Source organism: Acanthochromis polyacanthus, chromosome 8 (genome assembly GCF_021347895.1).
Source record: "Acanthochromis polyacanthus isolate Apoly-LR-REF ecotype Palm Island chromosome 8, KAUST_Apoly_ChrSc, whole genome shotgun sequence".
In the NCBI taxonomy this organism is placed as follows: domain Eukaryota; kingdom Metazoa; phylum Chordata; class Actinopteri; family Pomacentridae; genus Acanthochromis; species Acanthochromis polyacanthus.
Window position 1 is genome coordinate 41,101,312 of NC_067120.1, and position 24,068 is coordinate 41,125,379.

The 24,068-nt window shown below is 38.2% G+C and overlaps 1 protein-coding gene across 1 annotated transcript in view; it reads left to right on the plus strand.

Annotated features, from left to right (window-relative positions):
- The first annotated feature begins 7,326 nt into the window (after positions 1 to 7,326).
- Positions 7,327 to 24,068, plus strand: part of ndrg4 (NDRG family member 4) — a 49,346-nt gene continuing 32,604 nt past the window's right edge. The window contains exons 1-2 of the mRNA XM_051952515.1: positions 7,327 to 7,556; positions 22,543 to 22,633. Coding sequence (XP_051808475.1) covers positions 22,556 to 22,633 — 78 coding nt within the window. The 5' untranslated portion in view covers positions 7,327 to 7,556; positions 22,543 to 22,555. The remainder of the gene's footprint in view (positions 7,557 to 22,542; positions 22,634 to 24,068) is intronic.

Consider the following 24,068-nt stretch of genomic DNA (forward strand, 5'->3'; position numbering starts at 1 on the left):
GATGTTTCATGCGGCTGTTATTCACCTGTTCTGTTTGTTTGTTTTTCTTACAGTAAACATCTAAATTAATTAATTTCTGTGAATTTAATGGATATTATCAGCAATTTATCCACACAGGGAAAAATTTTAAATTGAAGTAAAAAAAAAGTTCAGCATTTTTGAGTCTTTTTACATAATAATAATAATAATCTTTTTTTATTTTTGTTCCCAATAATTCATAATTTCTGTAAAATAAACACTTTAACCTCTGATTTTAATCCAGTAAACAGTATTTTACAGAAACTCTGTATAATTATAGTAAACAATAAAAAATATAAATAGTTAAACAGAATGAAGACTGTAGTCTGTAGCAGGGCTGTACAGTGCGAGCGTTTCACTCTCATATGCGCCTAAAAATAGATCGGTGCGAGTAGAAAAAATAAAAAGGGAGCACGCGTGTGAGTACAGATGTCAACCCTGTCATTCGCATTTGCTCCTAAAATAAATCCACACAAAGTGGATCAAAGTAAAAGTCACAGCCTACACCTTCTTCTTCAACAACTTTTTTTTTTTCACATCGGCGCTACAACACGACATGGTCAGAAAACCCGTGAGCTCCTCTGACTCTCAGGCCGTCTCCCCCATAGATCTATACAAACATGTATATATCTATGGTCTCCCCCCCACAGTACCGAGCATCACACAGACCGACGCACTTTCTTAAAGCGACAGGCTCCTATTTCTGTCTTTAGCTTTTATGAACACATTAACTTGAAATAACCAAATACTGTGTCTGTCTAAATTATAATAATGCAAATGACACTAAATTAAGCATGTAAAACAGTTTAAATACCATAAAGTAATAACTGAACTAAAACTGTCATCAGTTAACACAATCTATGCATTCTGCACCTATAATCAGACTCCCCTAAGAACGCAAGATATGGCCTCAAAATATGTCTGGTATTTATGTATAAAGTCTTTAATATAAATATAGTTCTTAAGTATAAAGTTATTTGTATTTGTTGTTATTTTTATTGGGCCAGTTAACAATATAATAGAATTTAAATTCTCTATCCCACACCTGGGAAATTATTTGCTACTACAGCTACAACACCAAATTACAAGTTTAAAAAAAATCCTAGTAAATTACAGTCTGTAAGAACAGAATAATAAAATAAGGGGCTAAATGATCACAGTATGGCAGATTAAGAACAGAGACTATTTCAAAACTAGGACTTTAACAGAAATATGCTGATTGAGTTAACTGTGCAGATTGTATGAGATGAAATAAAATCTGCAGTCAGAATTTGTTGGGTCACTTAACAAAATCTGACTCCCCTTATTGTTTTGGCAAAGAAGTGACAACCTCCAAACTTTCTCAGCTCCATCTGCTCCTCTGCTGCTGTTGTATAAGGTCTGGTGTACATGGTGGCTTCCACCAAGTTTTTTGCTTGGAAATTGGAAAAATGTAACATAATGCCATCTGAGTGATGATGGAAAATATGACAAAAGAAAGAAGTCAATAGACCAATCACACTCCAAATGAAAGGAAGCCATATTGGAGAAAGTTTTGTTTTCTTTGGTGAGAACAAACTCAATAATTCTTTACAAACTAATTACAAAATACACATACATATGTACACCTCCTTTTATGAGAACAAAATCAAACATAATTCTTTGCAAACTATTTACAAAACACACAGACACAAACACACACACACACACACACACGCACACACACACACACTCTAAACATGGGCTTTGGTGTTTCCTTGTGACGGATGTAGTATAGATGTCCATCTGTAAAAATACATTGGTTTATTAGTTCACAAAGTCCTGAGGACCAATGAAGCTGATGTATGTGACACTGGTGAGGGATGATGATGTATTTAGTGGGAGAAGCTTTGTTTGTGCAATGTCACTGTTAGAACTGCATCCATTTATTTGACCACTGAAGACCTCATGAGGATCAGCTTGGAGGGGCCATGTCTGGAGGACTTTGATCCAAGTCCTGCTGTGGAGCTGGATGAACTCAGCCAAGTGTGCCAGGATGACTTGAATACAAAAAGATGTGGGACAGGGATGTTCTCTGTGTTAAAGAACTGAGCCGACTGCTTGGCTTGTTGTGTGAATGTTAATAAAATTGTGCGATTCATAGTGAAAATTCATAGTGCTCCTAAATGTTTTTCTGTGCTCCTACATTTTTTCACTAGGAGCACCTGTGCTATAGTGAAAAAGCTCAGCGTACAGCCCTGGTCTGTAGTAAGATATAACAGTGATCGATATGTTCAGACTGTAGTTTAAGCTGCTGTAATGTTTATTTATTCCTTCATTTGTTTGGGACAGTGCACATTAAAATGTGTGTAAATGTGCCAGATTACAGCACCATGCTAAGAAAGAAAAGACATAACAGTGATCGATATGTTCAGACTGTAGTTTAAGCTGCTGTAATGTTTATTTATTCCTTCATTTGTTTGGGACAGTGCACATTAAAATGTGTGTAAATGTGCCAGATTACAGCACCATGCTAAGAAAGAAAAGACATAACAGTGATCGATATGTTCAGACTGTAGTTTAAGCTGCTGTAATGTTTATTTATTCCTTCATTTGTTTGGGACAGTGCACATTAAAATGTGTGTAAATGTGCCAGATTACAGCACCATGCTAAGAAAGAAAAGACATAACAGTGATCGATATGTTCAGACTGTAGTTTAAGCTGCTGTGATGCTCACACTTCATGGTTTCTGCAGCAGCCCTATGAGGGTGAGATGATGCAGAGAGGAGGAAGGTCAGCGCTGATGGAAGTATCGACGAGGCCTCTGGGCTCTAACTATCGACCTGGACACAAACATTCAACTCGTCTCTGCTGCGATGGTTGAAACAGAAACAGAGTCTGCTGGCTCTCATTATTCAGATGTTTAGATAGAAAACCTGTTTGTACGTCGGGTTTTAAGCTTCCTGCTCATAAATCTAAATCATGTTTCATACTTTATAGATGAGTGAGTCCCAAAGAACCACACAGAAGATTCATCCTTTGGACGCCAAGTTTTAATGACGACTTCCACTGCACAAAAACTTCTGGATCTACGGAGCTAGATCTCCACGGTAATCGTTGCTACACAGCTAGATCTCCACGGTAACCGATGCTACACAGCTAGATCTCCACGGTAACCGATGCTACACAGCTAGATCTCCATGGTAACCGATGCTACACAGCTAGATCTCCACGGTAACCGATGCTACACAGCTAGATCTCCACGGTAACCGATGCTACACAGCTAGATCTCCATGGTAACCATTGCTACACAGCTAGATCTCCATGGTAACTAGATTACCATTAAGGTATTCGATCTAAAATCAGTAACTTCATTAATTTTCATCCCCTTCATGTCAGTTTTTAGTAGATTCACATTTTGGCTGCAGGTACAAACTGAGTCATTTTTAATTAACTGACATTATAAAGTATATAAACACATTATTTAAAAAAAGACATTAAATAGAAAAGCAACATGGAATTTAAAATTTAACGTAAGAGATGACAAAATAAAACGGTGGCATTATTATATAAAAGTGACAAAGTGACATGAAATATGAGCTGATATGAGAAAACATCCATCATCTACACATCACTGAGTCCTCAGAAGGGTCATGGGGGTGGAGTCTATCCCACTGACTGAGGGTGAAGGTTCACCTGGACAGGTAAGAGTCTGTCACAGGGCCCCACAATGTCGCGAACACTCAAAGACTCTGAGGCATAGCGCCGCCTGATGCCTTGCAGACGGCGAGAACTGCTGAGGACAGGGCAGCAGGAAGGCAGCCAGTATGGACGAGCCTGTGAGCCTGAGGTCAGGGAGCTAAAACCCAGACATTTTTCAGAGACGAATCTCACTCACGGCAGAAGTGTAGCAAAAGTCACGTGACAATAAAACAGCCAATTATGAAACCGAACGACTCTTACCTGGAGAGTTGTCTGTATTTTCTGCTGATGTGTAGTGGGATACGTACATTTTTCAACTACGAATGCCTTTGTACGCATTGACAAGTCTTATTACATGTACAAATTATAATACAGATTAGCAGATTTTTTACACATTTGAAAACCTATTTACAGACAAATTTTCAGACGACTTTTGAAGATTCTGGTTCGCATTGACAAATCTCAGTTCACATAGACAAATTCTTTTACACATTGACAAATCTCACTTCAGATACATGGATTGAAATACAGACAGACAACTCTCGATTCGCATTGACAAATAGTTTTGCTACAATAATACCCCCAAAAATACGCTGAATATTGATTTAAAATGTCACAAACGATCCACAGTTAGAATCGATGAGACGTCTGAGCCTTAATGAGAGCAGATCGTCTTTAGAAGAGTTTAGATGTGGAAATAACGATGGATGGATGGATGGACGGACGGACGGACGGATAGATAGATGGATAGACTCACAACAAACACACAACAGACTGAGTTTTCAGTGGGAGTGAATGTGAGGGTGTACTAATTTATTTCTCACTATAAATTGTATTTTTTTAGAGTTTATTTTACAGAAACTTTTAAAAAAGTCTTTTTTGTCATGATCCCTGCTCCAGCTCCTGTTTCTCTCCTTCTTTCTTTCTGTTGTCCATCTCTTTTCATCTGTCTCTCTTCGTCTCCCTCCTGTCTCTCTCTGCTTCACCTGTCTACACTCAGCTCATTCCTGCAGGTGTTTCTCTTTGCAGTGATCAGCTCACCTGTCCACAGTATCTCCTGTTCACTAGTTAAACCTTGTTCATTCACATACTATCACATCCCTTCAGAGACTCCTCCTGGATTCTGTCCAGCCTGTTTTATTTTCCTGTCTCGTCTCCGTCTGCCCCTCTGTTGTCAGTTCCCCCATCTTGTGAGTACCCCTTAGTTTGGTTAATTCAGTTCAGTTTTGTAAACTTCTGCTTTTGTATTCATATAGTTAGCTTGTAGAGTTTTAGTACTTCTGTTTCGTTGTGTCCTCCCACTTCAGTTCTTCATGTATGTATTGGTTTAGATATTTGTTTAAATAAATCTTTCTGTTATTCACCTATCTGCAAGTTTCTGTGTCTGCACTTGGGTTCTCCTACTCCCCCTGGAACGTTTTTGTTGAGTTTTAATTATTTAGTTTCATGGCTTGGATCTCTCCGGTTTTTTAAAATCCATATTAAACATCCAGATCTCTTTAAACAGCCTTTCATAGGGTGTCCTCATGTCTTTAAATAATCCCAGCTGGACTGAGGGAGGTAATGTTCATCACAGTTTAATTCAGATCCCTGCAGTCAGACGCTGATCTGAGAGTTCCTGACACAAGTCCACGGATGTGAAGAGATTTGCTCTGACGGAAGAAAGCGCTGCTGCCGGCTAAACCTCGTCCTTCACACTTCCTGTTTGAGTTATAGCTGGTAGTCAGGCTTTTATTGTGAAATCTGTTTGTAGCTCCAGGCCGGTTTGCAGGATTCATGATGGATGCTCTGGTAGATCGTAGAGATGAAGAACTCTGAGCCTGAAGACATCCATGTTCAGAAACACTGAGAGCACAGCTACACTGTTGAGCCGCCATTGGCAGGGCAGCTCAAATGTAATTTCGTTGTATACTAAAGTGTGCAATGACAATAAATTTCTCTGACTCTGACTCTGACTCACTGATGATGAGGAATGACAAACGGACAAAAACACACACTGCACTAAAATACAACACTATGAACACCAAAAACCACCTGTTATCTAGAACACTCTGTCATTATGTGTCTCAGAGATCCATATTTCTACTAAAATCCAGTCTTTGGTCGACATTTCACTGTCTGAGGCTCTGACATCAGAGGTCTAGGTGTTCATAGAGGTCTAGGTGTTCATAGAGGTCTAGGTGTTCATAGAGGTCTGGATGTTCATAGAGGTCTAGGTGTTCATAGAGGTCTAGATGTTGCTGTTCATGGAGGTCTAGATGTTCATAGAGATCTAGATGTTCATAGAGATCTAGGTGTTCATAGAGGTCTAGGTGTTCATAGAGGTCTAGATGTTCATAGAGGTCTAGGTGTTCATGGAGGTCTAGGTGTTCATGGAGGTCTAGGTGTTCATGGATGTCTAGGTGTTCATAGAGGTCTAGGTGTTCATAGAGATCTAGATGTTCATAGAGATCTAGGTGTTCATAGAGGTCTAGGTGTTCATAGAGGTCTAGATGTTCATAGAGGTCTAGATGTTCATAGAGGTCTAGGTGTTCATAGAGGTCTAGGTGTTCATGGAGGTCTAGGTGTTCATAGAGGTCTAGGTGTTCATGGAGGTCTAGGTGTTCATGGAGGTCTAGGTGTTCATAGAGGTCTAGGTGTTCATGGAGGTCTAGGTGTTCATGGAGGTCTAGGTGTTCATAGAGATCTAGATGTTCATAGAGATCTAGGTGTTCATAGAGGTCTAGGTGTTCATAGAGGTCTAGATGTTCATAGAGGTCTAGATGTTCATAGAGGTCTAGGTGTTCATAGAGGTCTAGGTGTTCATGGAGGTCTAGGTGTTCATAGAGGTCTAGGTGTTCATAGAGATCTAGATGTTCATAGAGATCTAGGTGTTCATAGAGGTCTAGGTGTTCATAGAGGTCTAGATGTTCATAGAGGTCTAGATGTTCATAGAGGTCTAGGTGTTCATAGAGGTCTAGGTGTTCATAGAGGTCTAGGTGTTCATGGAGGTCTAGGTGTTCATGGAGGTCTAGATGTTCATGGAGGTCTAGATATCTGACTCCAGATCAGTTTTACATCCATCCTGGTGTCTCAATGTGAACACTAAATCTGGTAGCTGTTCCTTTAGGTTTAGTTATCTTATCTTTTGATTTATGTTCATGGTTCTATCTGTTCTATGTTCTACGTGTTTAATGTTCTGTTTGTTCTGTGTATTCATGTTCTCAGTTGTGTTCTGTGGTCTTTCTTCTATGTCTTCATTGTATGTCCTCTTTGTTCTACGTTCTGTGTGTTCTACATTCTGTGTGCTCTATGTCCTCTTTGTTCTAGGTTCTGTGTGTTCTGTGCTGCATCACTGCTGAAGACATATGTTCTGTGTGTTCATGTTCTACGTTCTGTATGGTTTATGTTCTGTGTGTTCATGTTCTATGTTCTGTATGGTCTATGTTCTGTGTGTTCTATGGTCTTCTTTATTCTGTCTTTGTTTTCTGTCTTCTTTGTTCCACGTTCTGTGTGTTCCACGTCTTCTGTGTTCTATGTTTGATATTCTGTGTGTTCTACGTTCTATGTTCTGTGCTGCATCACTGCTGAGGACACATGTTCTGTGTGTTCTATGTTGTGTGTTCTACGTTCTGTGCTGCATCACTGCTGAGGACACGTGTTCTGTGTTTATCATCAGGGAGGAGGAGCAGTGCAGCCATCTCTCATTTTGTGTCGCCGAGCTCAGACAGACTCCCACCCGCCCAGCCTGAGGACGCACAACAACTACACAACAGGAACAAAAGACAGACCCCCAACCGCCCAGCCTGAGGACGGAAACAGAAACAGCAGCACAATAGGAACACAATAAGACCAGCAGCAACAGGACATCAGCAGCAGACGGCCTCCAGCAGCTCAGGTAGGCAGCACACGTTGTTCTCCTCTACAGCTGATTGTGTTGAATTAGAACTGCTGGACTGAGAGCAAACATTTGTTCTGTTCAGATTTTAGCTCCCAGCAGCAGCTTCTGGATGTTTTACCCACAATAGTTTCATTTGTCATCTCTGTAGGTTCATTTGTCATCTCTGTAGGTTCATTTGTCATTCCTGTAGGTTCGTTTGTCATCACTGTAGGTTCATTTGTCATCACTGTAGGTTCATTTGTCATCACTGTAGGTTCATTTGTCATCACTGTAGGCTCATTTGTCATCTCTGTAGGTTCATTTGTCATCTCTGTAGGTTCATTTGTCATCTCTGTAGGCTCATTTGTCGTCTCTGTAGGTTCATTTGTCATCTCTGTAGGTTCATTTGTCATCTCTGTAGGCTCATTTGTCATCACTGTAGGCTCATTTGTCATCTCTGTAGGTTCATTTGTCATCTCTGTAGGCTCATTTGTCATCACTGTAGGTTCATTTGTCATCACTGTAGACTCATTTGTCATCACTGTAGGCTCATTTGTCGTCTCTGTAGGTTCATTTATCATCTCTGTAGGTTCATTTGTCATCTCTGTAGGTTCATTTGTCATCACTGTAGGCTCATTTGTCGTCTCTGTAGGTTCATTTGTCATCTCTGTAGATTCATTTATCGTCTCTGTAGGTTCATTTATCATCTCTGTAGGTTCATTTGTCATCTCTGTAGGTTCATTTGTCATCACTGTAGACTCATTTGTCATCACTGTAGGCTCATTTGTCATCTCTGTAGGCTCATTTGTCATCACTGTAGGTTCATTTGTCATCTCTGTAGGTTCATTTGTCATCTCTGTAGGCTCATTTGTCATCACTGTAGGTTCATTTGTCATCACTGTAGACTCATTTGTCATCACTGTAGGCTCATTTGTCGTCTCTGTAGGTTCATTTATCATCTCTGTAGGTTCATTTGTCATCTCTGTAGGTTCATTTGTCATCACTGTAGGCTCATTTGTCGTCTCTGTAGGTTCATTTGTCATCTCTGTAGATTCATTTATCGTCTCTGTAGGTTCATTTATCATCACTGTAGACTCATTTGTCATCACTGTAGGCTCATTTGTCGTCTCTGTAAGTTCATTTGTCATCTCTGTAGGCTCATTTGTCATCACTGTAGACTCATTTGTCATCACTGTAGGCTCATTTATCATCTCTGTAGGTTCATTTATCATCTCTGTAGGTTCATTTGTCATCTCTGTAGGTTCATTTGTCATCACTGTAGGCTCATTTGTCGTCTCTGTAGGTTCATTTGTCATCTCTGTAGATTCATTTATCGTCTCTGTAGGTTCATTTATCATCTCTGTAGGTTCATTTGTCATCACTGTAGGTTCATTTGTCATCACTGTAGGTTCATTTGTCATCTCTGTAGGTTCATTTGTCATCTCTGTAGATTCATTTATCGTCTCTGTAGGTTCATTTATCATCTCTGTAGGTTCATTTGTCATCACTGTAGGTTCATTTGTCATCACTGTAGGTTCATTTGTCATCTCTGTAGGTTCATTTATCATCTTTGTAGGCTCATTTGTCATCACTGTAGGTTCATTTGTCATCTCTGTAGGTTTATTATTACTGTAGGTTTATTTATTACTACTGTAGTTTAATTTTAACTCGTGGTTTTTTAAATCTAATGTCCTGCAGCTCTGAGGAGAACTCAAACATCCAGCACGTTTCCATCATGTGCTGAAGATACTTAACTTTTACTTACTCTGAAGATTGTTTGTCTCATTTCCTCATTTATTTTTCTCATTTTGTTTCATTTTTTTGTTCTGTTTACCTCATCTTGTGTTTTCATTTCCTAATTTTTCTCTTTTTCATACTGAGTGTCTGATTTTCCTCTTTTTTGTCTATTTTTAATTTTTTATTGGTTTTTCTCATTTTTTGTTGAGTGCGTTCTCATTTGGTGCTTCCTTTTTCTCATCTTCTATCTTGTTTTTATTGTTCTGTATCTCCTTTCTGTCTTTCTCATTTCTCTCATTTCTGCTTTTTTTTTTGGCAGTTTGTGTCATTTCATGTCTTATATGTTTATAAGATATTGAACTTCTATTGAAGATCTCCATGCTTCCTCTGTACTCTGCTCATCATCAGTAGATGTTTTACCATGCTGGATGGATCTCCACCAGCTTCCTCTTCTATTCTATTTCTGACCCATGCTGTATTTATTTATTCTCATATTTTTGCATTTTTTATCAATTTGTTTTCATTTTCTGCATCTTGTTTTTGTCCTTTTCTGTATTGTTTTGTGTCTTTTTGAAAATGAATTCCATGTTTACGGGTCTAAAAACTTATAATAATAATAATGGATTAGATTTATATAGGGTCATTCCGTGTGGTTTCCCCAGATGGTGGTTGTATGCATTGCAAATGGGTGTCAACATGTCATTACACTTTACACAAAATTTTTTGTACAGTGATAGAAGACAGATGGAACTGTCTTGTAGAAAAATGTGGGGTCTCTGGTACCTGTCCCACACTGAGATTTTTGACACCAAAAATAGCCAATTAAAAATCTTGTCCAAATTTGGGAGCTCATATTTTCCAAACTGAGGTACCTAGAAAGCTCCAGTTTGCTAAGTTATCACACAAGTTTGTGTAGAATGGAACCCAGGGGTGTTAGAACACTTCTGTGCAGTATTTCTAGTACTTTTAAGGTCCCAAACTCCACTCATGAGTAGGTATCTCTTAATTTTTAGCAAGCCCCCATGGCCTGCAGAGTGTAGGGAAACACCTGGGGATGTTTGTGGGGCACTAGCTACATGCAGAGGCCTTGTTTACCAACTCACAGCTCTCTGGTATGTCTAGAGGCTGAGAAATAACCACTGAAAGATGCAACAAACACTGGCAAGGCTTTTTATAGCCCAAATTCTGAAAATTTCAGACCCCCACAACTCAGAAACTATTTGAGCTACAGGCCTACAATTTTGCATAGAAAGTACTTTTGTGACTATCTAATGGCATACAAATTTAGGACTAATTTGAAAATGGTGCAGCAACAGCCCCAAGGAATATCTGGTCATTTCACCTGGAATGACCCTATAGGGCTTTTCTGGCCACTCAAAGCACTTCACAGTGGATCCATTATTCATTCGCTCACACATTCTCACTCTGGTGGTGGTAAGCCACATTTGTAGCTACAGCTGCCCCTCCGACAACCACCAACAAAACTTTCACTCTGTTCACCGTTTTTGAGCCATGCCACATTTATTTCTTCCTGGTATTTTTGCTTTCTCTTGGTGGTGGTTTACCTCCTCATCCTGTAGATGTTTTTCTATCTCCATGTTTCACCATGCTGGATGGATCTGCAACTACTAGATCCTCTGTTCTCTGTTTCTGAGCCATGGCGCGTTTATTTAACCCTTACAAGGCCATGTTTCTGGAGAAGTACATCTACTAAAACCACCTAATCCATAAAAATATCGATCAAGTCTTGCGAGGTCTCATTGTCGTAGACGTTTGCCATTTTGAATTTCGGCCGTGTTATTACGGTACACGGCCTGGATAAAAGCTTCGTAATTGCGGCTTCGTTATAACGGCTCATACGGCTTCATCGTTTGAAATAAGCAAATTTGGGGCCAATGTTTATATCTTACCAAACATACGGGTGTGTGCATATTTTATGTTAATTAGCAATCATAAACAAGTCACACGTGTTGAGCTGAGAATGTTGGGTTTCTGCTGTGTGTACGAGTAAGCGTGAATGAGTTTACTCAGTCCCGGCTTTTTAAGGGTTAATCATCCAGTATCTTTGGGTTTTCTTTTCTGTCCTCTTGCTGTTTTGTGTCATTTTGTCCCCCCCCATTTTGAGTCATTGTTTGGTTTTGTTGTCATTTTTTGGCTCATTTTGTGTCTAGTTTTGGTTGTTTTTTGTCTTGTGTCGTGTCTCGTTTGTCATTTTGTCTTTGTGTCTCATTTCAGTTTCTTGTTTTATGGCGTTCTGTCTCATTTTTGTCATTTTGAGTCTAATTTGTGGTGTTTTATGTCTTGCTTCTGTCATTTAGGTTTTATGCCATTTTGTGTCGTTTTCGTCATTTTGCGTGTTATTTGGGTCTTTTCGTGTCTCATTCTTTATGTTTTATGTCTTGTTTCTATCATTTCATGTCTCTTATTGATGTAGAAAGATGTCCCACCATCCTGCTCCTCTGTTCTGTTTCTTCTGCATTTATTTTATTGGTCTGAAACACTGCCTGCAGTTCAACCCAGAATTCTGAATTTTCACCACTTCTCTGCTGGTCTCAGCTGAGTCGGTGACGACTTCCTGGTTGCGTCGTCAAGCTTCTCAGAATTTTTTAATTTCGTTGCAGAATCTGGTGAGAAGAAAGTGTTTATTTCTGGTGAACTTCTAAAGGAGTTGTGTGGAATGAAGTTTTTCTGCAGACAGAACACGTGGATAGTTCAGTTTTTTTTAGTTTTTAGGTGCAGCTCTGAGGCCTCCAGAGGTTTGATAAATGACACATCTGGTTTGAAGTGGAGCTGAGGAAAAGCTTGACTCTCTGGAGGTGATAAAGGTTGATAGAATTTGGTGGAACCCAGGCATCAGGTTAGGGGTAGGTTCAGAACGTCTCAGGTTTTACCAGAAGATGAAGTAGATTTCTGGTTGCATCAGTCAGTCTCACAGAAGAATCTCTGTCCTGGTTTTATTCTCTGCTCTGTGACGCCTTTTATTTCATGTTGTTTCATTATTCTCATTGTGTCCCGTTTTTCAGATTTTTTTGGCTTTGTTTTTCCAGTGATGTCTGGTTTTCCTTCTGTCTCTCACTTTTCTCATATTTTGTGTCATGTTTTTCTTTTGTTTCATTTTTTCTCATTTTTCTTTCATTTCTCTCACTTTCTCATCTTTCTTACGATCTCATTTTTTACTCATTTTGTTCTAATTTTTTCTCACTTTGTGTTGTTTTTTTGTTCTGTGTCATCATGTTTTCCCTATTCTTTTGATTTTCTCATTCTAAGACACCTTTTATTTCACATTTATATTGTCCCATTTTTCAAAATTTTTGTCTTGTTTTTTCCAGTTGTATCTAGATTTACCGTGTCTCATTTTGTCATCTTTCTTGCTCTTTGTCATTTTTGATTCAATTTTTTTCCATTTTTCTCACTTTGTATCTTGTTTGTCTTTTGTCTCATTTTTTCTTTTCTCATCTCATTTTTTCTCATTTTATTTTGTATTTTTTTCATTCTGTGACACCTTTGTCACATTGCATTTCATTTTTCTCATTGTGTGTCCTGTTGTCTGAAATTTTGTCTTGTTTTTCCCAAGTTATGTCTGGTTTTACTTTTCTCATTTTTCTCTTATTTTTCAACCCACTTTTCTTTCATTTTTCCTCATTTCTCTCTCTTTGTCTCATCTTTCGTACTTTTTGTCTCTTTCATTTCTTTTTCTCATTTTGTGTCTTGTTTTTCCTGTTCTGTCATTTTTTTCTTGTCTCGCCATATTATTCTCATTATTCTAATTTTTCTCATATTTTGTCACATTTTCTTTGTCATTTTTTCTCCTCATATTTTTCTCATTTCTCATTTTTCTCACTTTGGGTCTCATTTATATTTTTCTCATTGTTTTATTCTCATTTTCTCACTGTATCTTTTGTCTCTTCTTTTCTCATATGATCCGAATTTTTGTCATTTTTTTCTAATTTTTCTCACTTTGTCTTGTTTTTCTTGATGTCTTTTTTCCGTCCCATTATTCTCTTTTTCTCTTTTCTCACTTTGTCTCATCTTTCTTGCTTTTTGTCTCATTTCTTTTTTCATTTTTCTTATTTTGTCTTTTTCTTTTGTTTCTCAGTTTTTTCTTTTCTCATGATAGTATTCTCATTTTTCTCATTTTGTCTTTTTCTTGTTTTGTATCCCTTTTTTTTGTCATATTCTCATTTTGTCACTTTTTTGTTTCATTTTTCTAATTTTTTCATTTCTTGTCATTTTTCTCATTTTGTTTCTATTCTCATTTTCTCTTTTCTCATCAAATCATTCTCATTATTTTCATATTGTCTCAGTTTCTCATTCACCTTTTATTTCACGTTTTATTTTTCTCGTGTTTTCAGGTTTTTTTGGTCTTGTTTTTCCAAATAAAATTGATTTCTGGTTGCATTATTCGGTGTCTCGCTGTAGAATCAGTGTCCTGGTTTTATTCTCTGCTCTCACCTGTTATTTTACCCGTCATAGTATCCGGAGCTTCTTATCATTACTTGGACACATGAAAGACACTCTGAAGCCGATCTGTCCTTCCTCTGGGAGTCTGTTTCTCACTCCGGTTTATAAATAGATCCACGACGAGCCAAACGCTGCTGCTTTTGTTCCAACTCCAGCCTCGGCGCTGCTCCACTTAGACCTTATTTGGAATCATTTCAGCTCCTGGATTCACCAGATCCGTCCTTTAGCAGCCTCAACAGAGCTGTTGTTGAGTTATTAGTGTTTGTTTTTAGAAAACTGTGTAATTTTCTGCAAAAAAAATGAGAGATGAGGAAAAAATAGAATGACAAGAAAATGAACGACAGCTCAAGATGAGAAAAATGAGAAATGAGACACAGTGAGAGAAGATGAAAAAAATGAGCATAGTATGGTGAGAAACAAAACAAGAAACAAAAATTAGGGGAAAAAATGAGATAAAGAATAAGAAAGATGGGACATTTTATCTTCAAAATTAGCCGCTATTCTGCACAATTCATAATGCATTACAAAAGGATATTTATTTTTTTTAATTTTGACTCGTTTTTCTCCTTGTTGTGTCTCATTTTTGACATTTTCTATCTGTACTTATTCATGCAGACAATTAGAAACCAGAATAATTTTAACTGCTAGAAATGGAATAAACTGTAGAGAAAAGCTTCAGTTTGACGTTAGCTTGATGCTAATGATGAATATTAAATGAACTTCAAATGAATCATATTGCTTATAAATATTAATTTAGAAACCTCTCTAAAACCTGCACTGATATGAAACTAACGGAACAGAATGACCTTTAATAACCTCCATGGCTAACCATTAGCTTATCGATGCTAGCTGCAGGCTAAATGTCATTTTATTCAGAAAGCAGCTGCAGTGATTCAGCTTTTTCAGGAGCAAAATTATCAATAAGTGTTGGTCAGATGCCAGCTGCATTAAAACGTTCAGGCAGAACAGATTTAAAACATCTTCCAGGAAACAACGTTCATTATTTAAAAACTGAAGCGCACCGATTTATTCAAACTCTTCAGGTTGGAACGTTATTTTAATTAACGTGGACTTCATAGTGTCTATAATTCCCTCTGATCTGCTGTTTTTGTGTTTTCATGGTTTAAATATGAACTCATTTTACTCACGGTGGTGTTTTTCTGGTTGTGTGTCTTGTTTTATCATTTCATTTCTTCTTTCTTGTTACACGATTCATTTCTTGTTTTTCTTATTTGATCTCAGTTTTCACGTTTTTTTGTCTTCCGTCTTTTCATTTCTGTCATATGGAGTCTTGTGTTTTTTCTGGTTCGTGTCGTTCTGGATACTTTTTGTTTCTGACAGACTTTGAGTTTCTCTGATTCTAAGCGTTTGCATTTTTACAGCCTCTACTAACTTTTTTATTTTTTATTGAGCCAGTCGGTTTTATTTTGCTCCATCATCATTTTGAACAGATTTTAGGTCATTTTGGACAAACTGAGTCATTCTGGATCCTTTTTAATGTCCAGAATGACTCCATTAGTTGTTTTTAGACCAGTTTTTGTAATTTTGGACAACTTTGAAATGACATTTTCATTATTCCAGCCTCTGGAAACACTCCTCTGCTCATCATGTCCAGATGTTTCTCCATGCTGAATGGATCTCCATCCTGCTCCTCTGTTCACTGTTTCTGAGCCATGCTGACTTTATTTCTTTCTGGTATTTTTGCATTTTTCCGTCTCTTTGTTTTCATTTTCCATCTCATCTTTGTCATTTTGACTCTCATTTTCATTATTTTCCGTCTCGTTTTTCTCCTTTTCTGTGTTTTGTGTCTCTTTGAAAATGAATTTCACGGCTCCTAAAAACTTTCACTCTGTTCTGTTTCTGAGCCATGCCACATGTATTTCATCGTGGTATTTTAGATTTTTTTTGTGTCTGAGTTGTTTTATCTCCTCATCCTGTAGATGTTTTTCTATTTCCATGTTTTCAGATGTTTCCTCTCTGCTCTGCTCATCATCTCTAGATGTTTCTCCATGCTGAATGGATATCCAATAACTTGCTGCTCTGTTCTGTTTCTGAGCCATGCTACACTTCACTCTTACTGTGATTGTCCAAAACATCTCAAACTGTCCAAAATGACTAAAAACCTGTCCACAGTAACATAAAACTGTCCAGTATTGGCTCATATTTTGTCCAAACCTACTTCAGAATCGTCCAAAGCAGCTTAAACTCTCCATAATTATATGAAACTAGTTCAAAATGACTAAAATTTAGTTTAAAATGACACTAGAACCATGTTCTTCTAAGCTGGATGGATCTCCATCCTGCTCCTCTGTTTCTCCTGCATTTATTCTATTGATCTGAAACACTGCCTGCAGTTCAACCTAAAACTCTGAGCCAGAGGAACCAGAACCCGGAGGAGGAAGGTTCTGGTTCTACAGAGTGTGGTTGGTACAGTCAGTCTATCGTGGTGAGAATGTAGAACGAGGTGGTTTCTGTGGAATATGACGTGAAGTTTTCCAGATGGAGGTCAGAGATGATTGAGTCTAGAACGTTGGGAGACGTTTCCAGCTGACGGTGTTCTGTAATTCAGGTGGTTTTGTGTCTCTTTGTGTGTCTGTTGCGATAAATTGTGTGTTCTCTGGGATGGATTGTGTCTCTGTTGTGCTAATTGTGTGTCCGTCCTCATCTCTCTGCTCCACTGAGCTTCGTTCTGACGTCTGGTCCTCGGTCGGTCAGGAAGAACTCGGTGAAGCCGGTCAGGTGGACGCTGCTGGACTCACACTGTCCTCCGTCTGCCCTGCTGGCATCAATGCTGCAATCCTGACGACACAACAGACACACAACCACCAGAAGGGATGCTTGGTTGCACCTTTCAGTGCTGATCCATTCAGCTACTATTAGCATGATGCTAGCTGAGGGGCTACAGGCTCACCTGTCAGCAGGAGGTCAGAGGTCAGGGACAGGTAGAGGGACACAACCACAAAGACACATGAAATAAGCATTGGCCATTTTTGTGTTGCATCTCTTTTTTCTTTATTAGTTTTATATCTTTTTCTGGTGGTTTTGTCTTTTTGTGATTTCTTTTGTGGATTTTTTGTTTTGACAGACAGGTGTGTTAAAGGTGTACAGGTGTGTTGTTTCCAGTGGAACAGGCAGCATCAGACCATCAGGTTGGATAAAGACAGAACATAAGTCAGGATTAACTCATCAGCTCTGCTCACCTGGATGAACCTCCAGGAATCACATCTTAACTGTTTAGTTTAGTTTATTAGTTTAGTTAACAGGGACAATGTACAAACACATTAATCTTAAAAAGAAAAGATGCTTTGCACCAGATTATAGCTGTTTGCTAATTTCCATCTGCAGTCCCTGGGCAGATACAACATATATAATGAATATAAAACAGTATATTAAAGAAATTCAAAAAATTAACCTCAGCTCATCAATAAAATACATCAGAATTACACATACATTTATATATAACTTATTCAAGATAAAATTATCAAAATGTATAAAACAAAAGTAGCAACAACAATAAAATCAAAACATTACGTTACTAAATAAAAGAGAAACACATTTACTATGGACTAGTGCTGACATGTCTGATTATTGAGAATATGTGTTTTTAAATTTTTGAGAAAGTGTGTAGATCTACAGATGTCTTCAAGCTAACTGGGAGGTTGTTCCAGTGTTTGATAATTTTATAAGAGAAGGCTGCTCGACCAAACGCAGATGATCTGTAAAGGCCAGCGCAGTTTCTTTGTGCAGTAGAACGCGTTGATCGGGTCGTCTGATCAGAATAAAGTCTAATGAAGTTTTTTAAGGAGGTGGAGCAATATTATTTACAATTTTGAAGACAGTTCTTAAATTTGTATATAAAATCAAATTGTCAAAGCTGAGCATTTTATATGTGCAAAGAATATTACAGTGATGATGGCACAGAGGTTTTCTGTCATGTATCTTCAATGCCTGATTATAGAGAGATCTGAGTGATTTGAGTGTGGTTTCATTGGCCTGAGACTAAACTAAACACCAACATCCCATCACTTTGTGTCGGTGTAGAACGGTCTGACTGTACCTCATTATTATATTATAGTTCTGTACTTAGAATGGTCTACTGGTCCAGTCTACTGGTTTTATTGGTTCTACTGGTTCTCTATAAACCAGTCTGTTGTGTCCCAGTTTCCAGGAATCAATCAATGATTGGACATCGGATGCTTCCCTCCACATGAATGAATCAATCCGACACCGCAGACACACAACCCTCTGTACGCTAGCCTGTTAGCATTAGCATTCAGCTTTAGGTTATTTTCTGGTTTAGTCCATCAGTTTTCTGGTTGATCAGTGGTTTGGTTTCTAAAATGTGGGTCAGAGGTGTCGTTTCGTCCACAGATCCTCAGTTTACTGTCAGAGAGGAAATAAACCAGAAAATATTCACATTTAGGAGCAGAAATCACACAATTAGACTGATTTATTTAAAATTACTTCAACTGATTAATGGACAATCATAATTTGGTTTCTCGTTGTTGTTTTGTCTCTGTGGGTTTTTTGTGGTCATTTTCTGTCTCTGCAGTTTAAAGTCTGGTTTTGGTTGTTGTATTGTCTGTAGCTAGTGTTGCATTTCTTAGGTTGTACTGTGGTTGTTTTGTCTCTCTGTGGTTGATTTTTCTCTCTTTTTTCAGTACTTTTTCATCTACTTGTGTTGATTTTGTGTCTAGTTTTTGGTATTTAGCGTCTCATCCGTCTCACCTACGTGCTGAGCTCTGAAAAATGTAAAACCTTCATATTTAAACTGTGATCACCGTGCAGCCTTTAATAAGTCTTTAATCAGGTTTTGTTCATGAGAACCCAGAGAATCCCAGCAGCCACCAGAGACAGCTGAATAGAGTTTTATTCTGTGTGAACCAGAGAACAGGTTACTATGGAGCTGCAGAAGAATGTGTGGTCTGGAGAGACGTGAACGGAGAACAGAAGAGGACATTATGTGTGATTTAAAGCAGCAATAAGGAGGTAAAATAGCAGTGAAGATGCGACTTGAAGAAGACCTGAACAGCACAGAAAACAGACACACAAACCCGTTAATGACCTGAGGCATGAAGTCCAAACCCAGCTAGGATTCAAGTTTTAATCAGTTTCCTTCACTAATCTTCAGCTTTAACAACCAATAACTGATGATCTGCTGATGTCTGTCTATACGCTGATGACACCGCTTTAACGCTAAGAGTTGAAGAGTAGATGTTACACCTGCTCATTCAGACAGACACTAAACCACCACCACAGACACACAAAACTACCAACAACACACAAACTGACCACATAGGGATGCAAAACTAGCTGCTAACACAAAATAACGACAGACACACAGAACTACGTATAAATGCAGAAGAAAAGACTTAAAACTGCAAAGAGACACAAAGCAGCCACAAAGAGACACAACAGGGAACTATTATGTTGTGAGGGAACCAGGATTAAATTCTGCCATCACATTTCTGATTTCTCTGAACCCAGATGTCGTGATGTCTGGATTTTTTTCCGTACGTAGATCTGAAGTGGAACCAAATCGCTGGGATTTTTAAAACCCCACGGATGAGAGCAGCGTGAGAACTCCTGAGCTGGTGGGAAAATAAATGTCTAACGTAAAAAAAACACAGAGAGAGAGAAGGTGAAGACAGAGCTGATGGGACCGAGCTGTTGCCATGGCAACGCTGTCTGGCAGAACTAGAGGCAGAAGAAGGAGGAAGAAGAGTAGGAGAAGGAGGAGGACGGGTCCGTCTGAGCCAGAACCAGAACAAGCTGCTTCAGTCCCTAAATAACTCGTCACCCACCGTTCATTAAGAGGATGAAGAGCTTTGAAGTGGACACAAACTGGGAGGCCTGGCTGGTTCCACTGGCAGCACACACACAACACACACACACAACACACACACACAACCAGACCACTAGCAGGAATGTGTTTGAACACAGATGGATCCATGTGTCCCTGAGTGTTGAAGAGGCTGCACAGACACAACTACCACAATTACACACTAAACCACCACATAGAAACACAAAACTACCAGAAATCCCTACAACGTGACCACATAGGGATGCAAAACTAGCTGCAAACACAAAATAATGACAAAGACACACATTTCATAAAAATGATGGAAAACTGCAAAGAGACACAAAACAACCACAAAGAGACACAAAACAACCACAACAGTAAAGTCCAGGGGGTTGAGGTTGGTTTAGCAGAAGTCTTACACTGTACTGTCAACGGTTCAGGTGCATTCTGGGTAATGTATGCTAACTGTTTGCCTGTGATATTTGTTTTGCCCTTTGTGGCCTGATGGGGGCAGCAGAGGAACATCCTCTGGGGATCCTGATCCAGCAGCCAGCACCAGTTTAAAGGTCCTGAAGGTTCCCTGAATGTTCCCTGATAAAGCAGCAGCAGCGTGTCGGTGTGTAGCTGCAGACAGTAGATCTGTCCTCCACTGGCGTCAGGAAGCCAAATATAGACGCCCTAATGTGATGATAATTGATTTCACCAGAAGCTCGGTTACATAATCAGAGATGGAGGGACGATGGAGGTGTGAAAGAACGACAAACAACGAGGGAGGGGTAGACAACTGTTATACAGCAGAGATGCATCATAAAACCAGAAACACAAGAACAGATTCAGCTGGAAGTAAAGTTTATAGTGTCTGGATTATCGTCAGTGATGTCTGAGAGTCTGTAGGTGGCGCTCTGTGGGGTTTTCGGTTTTATTATTGCCAGACTGGGATTTCCTCACAGCTGCTTCTGTTTAAATCTCTTTACCTCTGCAGCTTCACATCCACAGACGTATCTTTCAGTTTTCTATAGTTAATGAAGGATATTTACACAGAAAACCTGGAAACTCAAGAGCACTTCAAGAATAAAACATGTTTATCCACTTCCAGATTTGATTCTTATAGTTTACTGACTGAACTGGAGGTAATAAAGTATATTCAGTGATTATTACTATTCTTGTCAGAGATGAGGGTTAAAGCAGCAGCAGGTGATTGAATAATGTTTCCTAAAACAGACTGATGTGTTCACAGCTGGATTTAAGTTCTTATCAGGAGGGGAACGTTTCATAAAACCACATGGCATATGAATTTCACACACTGGAGCTTTATTCTGAAAATCCCTGCTGGTAGGAAGTGTGTGTTGTTTGTCAGTGACGCACACACACTTCATCCCTGAGTGTTGGTGGCGTCTGGACTTCATCAGTGTGTCAGATAAAATGTCCAGAATAACTGAAGGACTGTAGAGGACAGAACCAGAACCAGAACTAGAACTAGGACCAGAACTAGAACTAGGACCAGAACTAGAACTAGAACCAGAACCAGGACCAGGACCAGGACCAGGACCAGGACCAGAACCAGGACAAAGACAGAGACAGTTTTGTCTCTTTTGTCTCTTCTGTTTTGTGTCTCTTTGTGGTCGTTTTGTGTCTTTGTGGTTGTTTTGTGTCTCTTTGTGGTTGTTTTGTGTCTCTGTGGTTGTTTTGTGTCTCTTTGTGGTTGTTTTGTGTCTCTTTGTGGTTGACTTTTCTGTTTTCTGTCTCATTTTGTTCATATATTACGTTTGTGTAATTATTTCATTTTTAGTATTGTCTGTTAATGGTTTCACATCTCTTTTGTTGTGGCTTTGTGTGTCTTTATTAGTGGTTTTTTTACTCTTTGTTGTGTGTTTTTTTTCCGTTGTTCGTCTTTTCTAACTTTCCCATCGACCAAATTGTTTCACACATCAGTTTAAAATAATTTAAACATGTTGTTGTTAATTAACGGAGGATGAATCTGTAGAGTTTGTCTGTTTTTGTCGTCTTGTGTGTCTGACTTCAGATTAAAAGCGTTACATCCTGTTTTCCTGCAGCAGAATGAAGCAGCTCGGGGTTCTAGTGCTAGTTGTTCCAGTGTGTTGTTGGGCTGTCATGTTGTGTTACTGTACTCTACTCCAGCTAATCACAGCCTCGGTATCTCCTCGTCTTTCTGGTCACTGAGCTTCGCCATCGACTCAATGAGCCTCTGGAGGGTTCTAGTTACTGTACAGGAAGTTCAGGAACAAAACACCACAAACTTTATGGATTAAACTCGTTGTTCTCCGGAAATGTTGTTGCTGCAGACAGAACACTTGTTAAAGGAATTCAATCAGGACAGTCAGTCAGGACACTGCAGGAAGCAGGGATTCATGGGTGTTCTTGGTGCAGATTTTATTTTCCACAGGGCTTTAAAATGATCCATAGTGAGTTAAAATGTTCCTACAGTGAGTTAAAATGTTCCACAGTGAGTTAAAATGTTCCATAGTGAGTTAAAATGATCCTACAGTGAGTTAAAATGATCTGCAGTGAGTTAAAATGATCCTACAGTGAGTTAAAATGATCTGCAGTGAGTTAAAATGATTCACAGTGAGTTAAAATGATCCTACAGTGAGTTAAAATGATCTGCAGTGAGTTAAAATGATTCACAGTGAGTTAAAATGATCTGCAGTGAGTTAAAATGATCTGCAGTGAGTTAAAATGATCCTACAGTGAGTTAAAATGATTCACAGTGAGTTAAAATGATCTGCAGTGAGTTAAAATGATCTGCAGTGAGTTAAAATGATCCTACAGTGAGTTAAAATGATTCACAGTGAGTTAAAATGATCTGCAGTGAGTTAAAATGATCCTACAGTGGGTTAAAATGATCTGCAGTGAGTTAAAATGATTCACAGTGAGTTAAAATGATCTGCAGTGAGTTAAAATGTTCCACAGTTGGTTAATGCTGCTGAACAGGAAGCTGTCTCCTGGTGACCTCATGTCTCCTTGTTGCCACGGTAACTGCAGGTTGCTGTCCAGGATGGCGGCGATGAAGGAGCAGCAGTTCACGGAGGAGAAGCCTCTGCTGCCGGAGCAGAGAGGAGGAGAGTCGGACATGGTGAGTGATTCTGCTGCTCCTGGGTCAGTTAGGGTGAGATGGATGAAGATGATTCAGTTTAACAAACACTCAGAGATAGAAGCAAACATGGAGGACAGGAGATGAAGGTCAGCACTGCATCCTGTCCTGGAGAGAGAGGTTATTATTATTATTATTATTATTATTATCATCATTGTTATTATTATTATTATTATTATTATTATCGTTATTATTATTATTATTATTATTATTATCATTATTATTATTATTATCATTGTTATTATTATTATCATTATTATCATTATTATTATTGTTGTTGTTCATAATATCAATATTAATATCACTATTTTATTAATTTTTTATTGTAAATTTGACCACAAGTTTAATAGTTGTATTAATATTTACATAATAAATATTCTAATATAACATTTTTCTAAATTAGCACAATATTTATTTCATATGTTTTTTGTGTATTTCTCATCACATTTTGTTTCATAAAAATAATAAAACTAATGAAAACATGATTTATTTAACCCTCCTGTTGTCCTCATTTTCTGGCACCAAAATATTGTTTTCTTGTCTGAAAAAACTCCAAAAACTCAGCAAAAACAAAATTCCCCAAATTTCGGAAAAGTTGCAAAATCTTCAGGGAGAAAATTCCAATAATTTGTTTAATGTTTTATTTTTTAAAATACCCCAAATTTTGCATGAAAATTATTGTAAATATTTTCAAAAAATGAGTAAAAATCTTCCAAAAATCCTAAAAATATCTAAAATGATTCTATATATATCAGTAAAACTTCTGATATTGTCTTTGAGAGAATCAACCAAAATCCAGCATAGATTTTTTTGTGAATCTTCTTAAAAAAAACATTTTTAACATTTCCTTTTTTCCACCAAAAAATGTTCAGAAATTTCCCGAAATTGTTGACAGCAGAAGTTTCACTGTGAAAATATTTTTTATTCCACATTTTCAACCTTTAGAACGGCTCAGTTTGACCCACAGGACGACATCACCAGGGTTAATAATTCCCTTTTATGTTCAGAGGTTTTATAAAAGAATGTCACATTTACAGGATTAATTTGCTCCGTTAGATTTTCTTCAGTGTTTCTGTTGTTTGTTCATGAAGCAGCTGAATTTATAATTAGTCATTAAAATGTGTAATTGAAGATATTTACAGTGGGTACGGAAAGTATTCAGACCCCTTGAAATTTTTCACTCTCTCTGTCATTGCAGCCATTTGCCAAAATCAAAAAAGTTCATTTTATTTCTCATTAATGTACACTCAGCACCCCATCTTGACAGAAAAAAACAGAAATGTTTGCAAATGTATTAAAAAATAAAAACTGAAATATGACATGGTCAGAAGTATTCAGAGCCTGTGCTCAGACATTCATATTTAACTCACATGCTGTTCATTTCTTCTGATCCTCCTCCAGATGGTTCTGCTTCTTT